Genomic DNA, 1227 nt, shown 5'->3' with positions numbered 1-1227 from the left:
TACTTTTATTTATATTTAATATTTATACTTATAATAGGAAACAATTATTTAATTTCAGTTAGATTTTTAGATGCCCATGATTTTGCGAAAGTTAAAATTCAATAAAAAGTATAAAAGCTGGGTTCGAATAAAAAAGTTCCGTAGCCATAGATAGTACTTTACGCTAGCCGCTTAACGATTACCACAGAACTTTTTATTTTGTGTGAACATTTCATTTCATTTTAATGATAAGTAAAACTATTTGTTACACTTTACAGGACAAAATGATTTTTACAAATTTTAGATTAAATATATGAGCTAAATATGTAAATACTATCCTTATAGGATTGGTAATAAACTGTAAACAGGGTGTCAAACATTCTACTTAAATCTGAAACTATTTTATTTAAAATTTTAGCAATTCTATGATCAAGTCTAAATTGAAATTGTACGCTTATTGGTCCTTAGATGCGTTGACACGACATATCTTCATAACTGTTTTTAACTTAAAGGAACCTTGCTGCCACAACACCGAAGACAATACTGCTGATCTTAACACCTGTACCAGCTGAAAAGTCGCCATGGTGATCGTCCTCGTCTTGGTCCTCATGGTGATCGTCCTCGTCTTGGTCCTCGTGGTGATCGTCCTCGTCTTGGTCCTCATGGTGATCGTCCTCGTCTTGGTCCTCATGGTGATCGTCCTCGTCTTTGTCATCATCAGCTGCATCTCCGTCAGCTGCATCTCCGGCAGCTGCATCTCCGTCAGCTGCATCTCCGGCAGCTGCATCTCCGTCAGCTGCATCTCCGGCAGCTGCATCTCCGTCAGCTGCATCTCCGGCAGCTGCATCTCCGTCAGCTGCATCTCCGGCAGCTGCATCTCCGGCAGCTGCATCTCCGGCAGCTGCATCTCCGTTATCTCCTTCACTTTCAGCTCGCATGTACGGTATCACACATACCAAAAGTAGAACTAGAAGGCACGTGGTTTTCATGGCGAACCTGGTTAATGGTAATTTCGTTTTTTAAACAAAATCATTTTACGATATTTTTAGTTAAGCGCCCAAAATTGTTATTACGTAATTTTGATATCTGATCCTGAAAGTATTACTATTACAGTTTTATGGGCAATATGATCAGAAAAAGGATTTATCAAATTCAAAATTCCTTCGCTTGGCTACGCTAGTGCAAAATCTTGTGCTATTTGAAAAGCAGATTTACAAATGGTCATAGTATTAACAAAAAATATGGAGT

At 38.2% G+C, this 1227-nt stretch overlaps 1 protein-coding gene across 1 annotated transcript; it reads right to left on the bottom strand.

The window, feature by feature from the left end:
• Positions 1-485: 485 nt before the first annotated feature.
• LOC134818092 (ribosomal L1 domain-containing protein CG13096-like) lies at positions 486-917 on the bottom strand. Its single transcript, XM_063827511.1, has one exon. The coding sequence runs from the start codon at positions 915-917 to the stop codon at positions 486-488; it is 432 nt and encodes a 143-aa protein (XP_063683581.1).
• Positions 918-1227: the final 310 nt, after the last annotated feature.

Source organism: Bolinopsis microptera, chromosome 7 (genome assembly GCF_026151205.1).
Source record: "Bolinopsis microptera isolate Bmic1 chromosome 7, MBARI_Bmic_1.0, whole genome shotgun sequence".
In the NCBI taxonomy this organism is placed as follows: Eukaryota; Metazoa; Ctenophora; class Tentaculata; order Lobata; family Bolinopsidae; genus Bolinopsis; species Bolinopsis microptera.
This window is presented reverse-complemented; position numbering and strand designations above follow the sequence as displayed.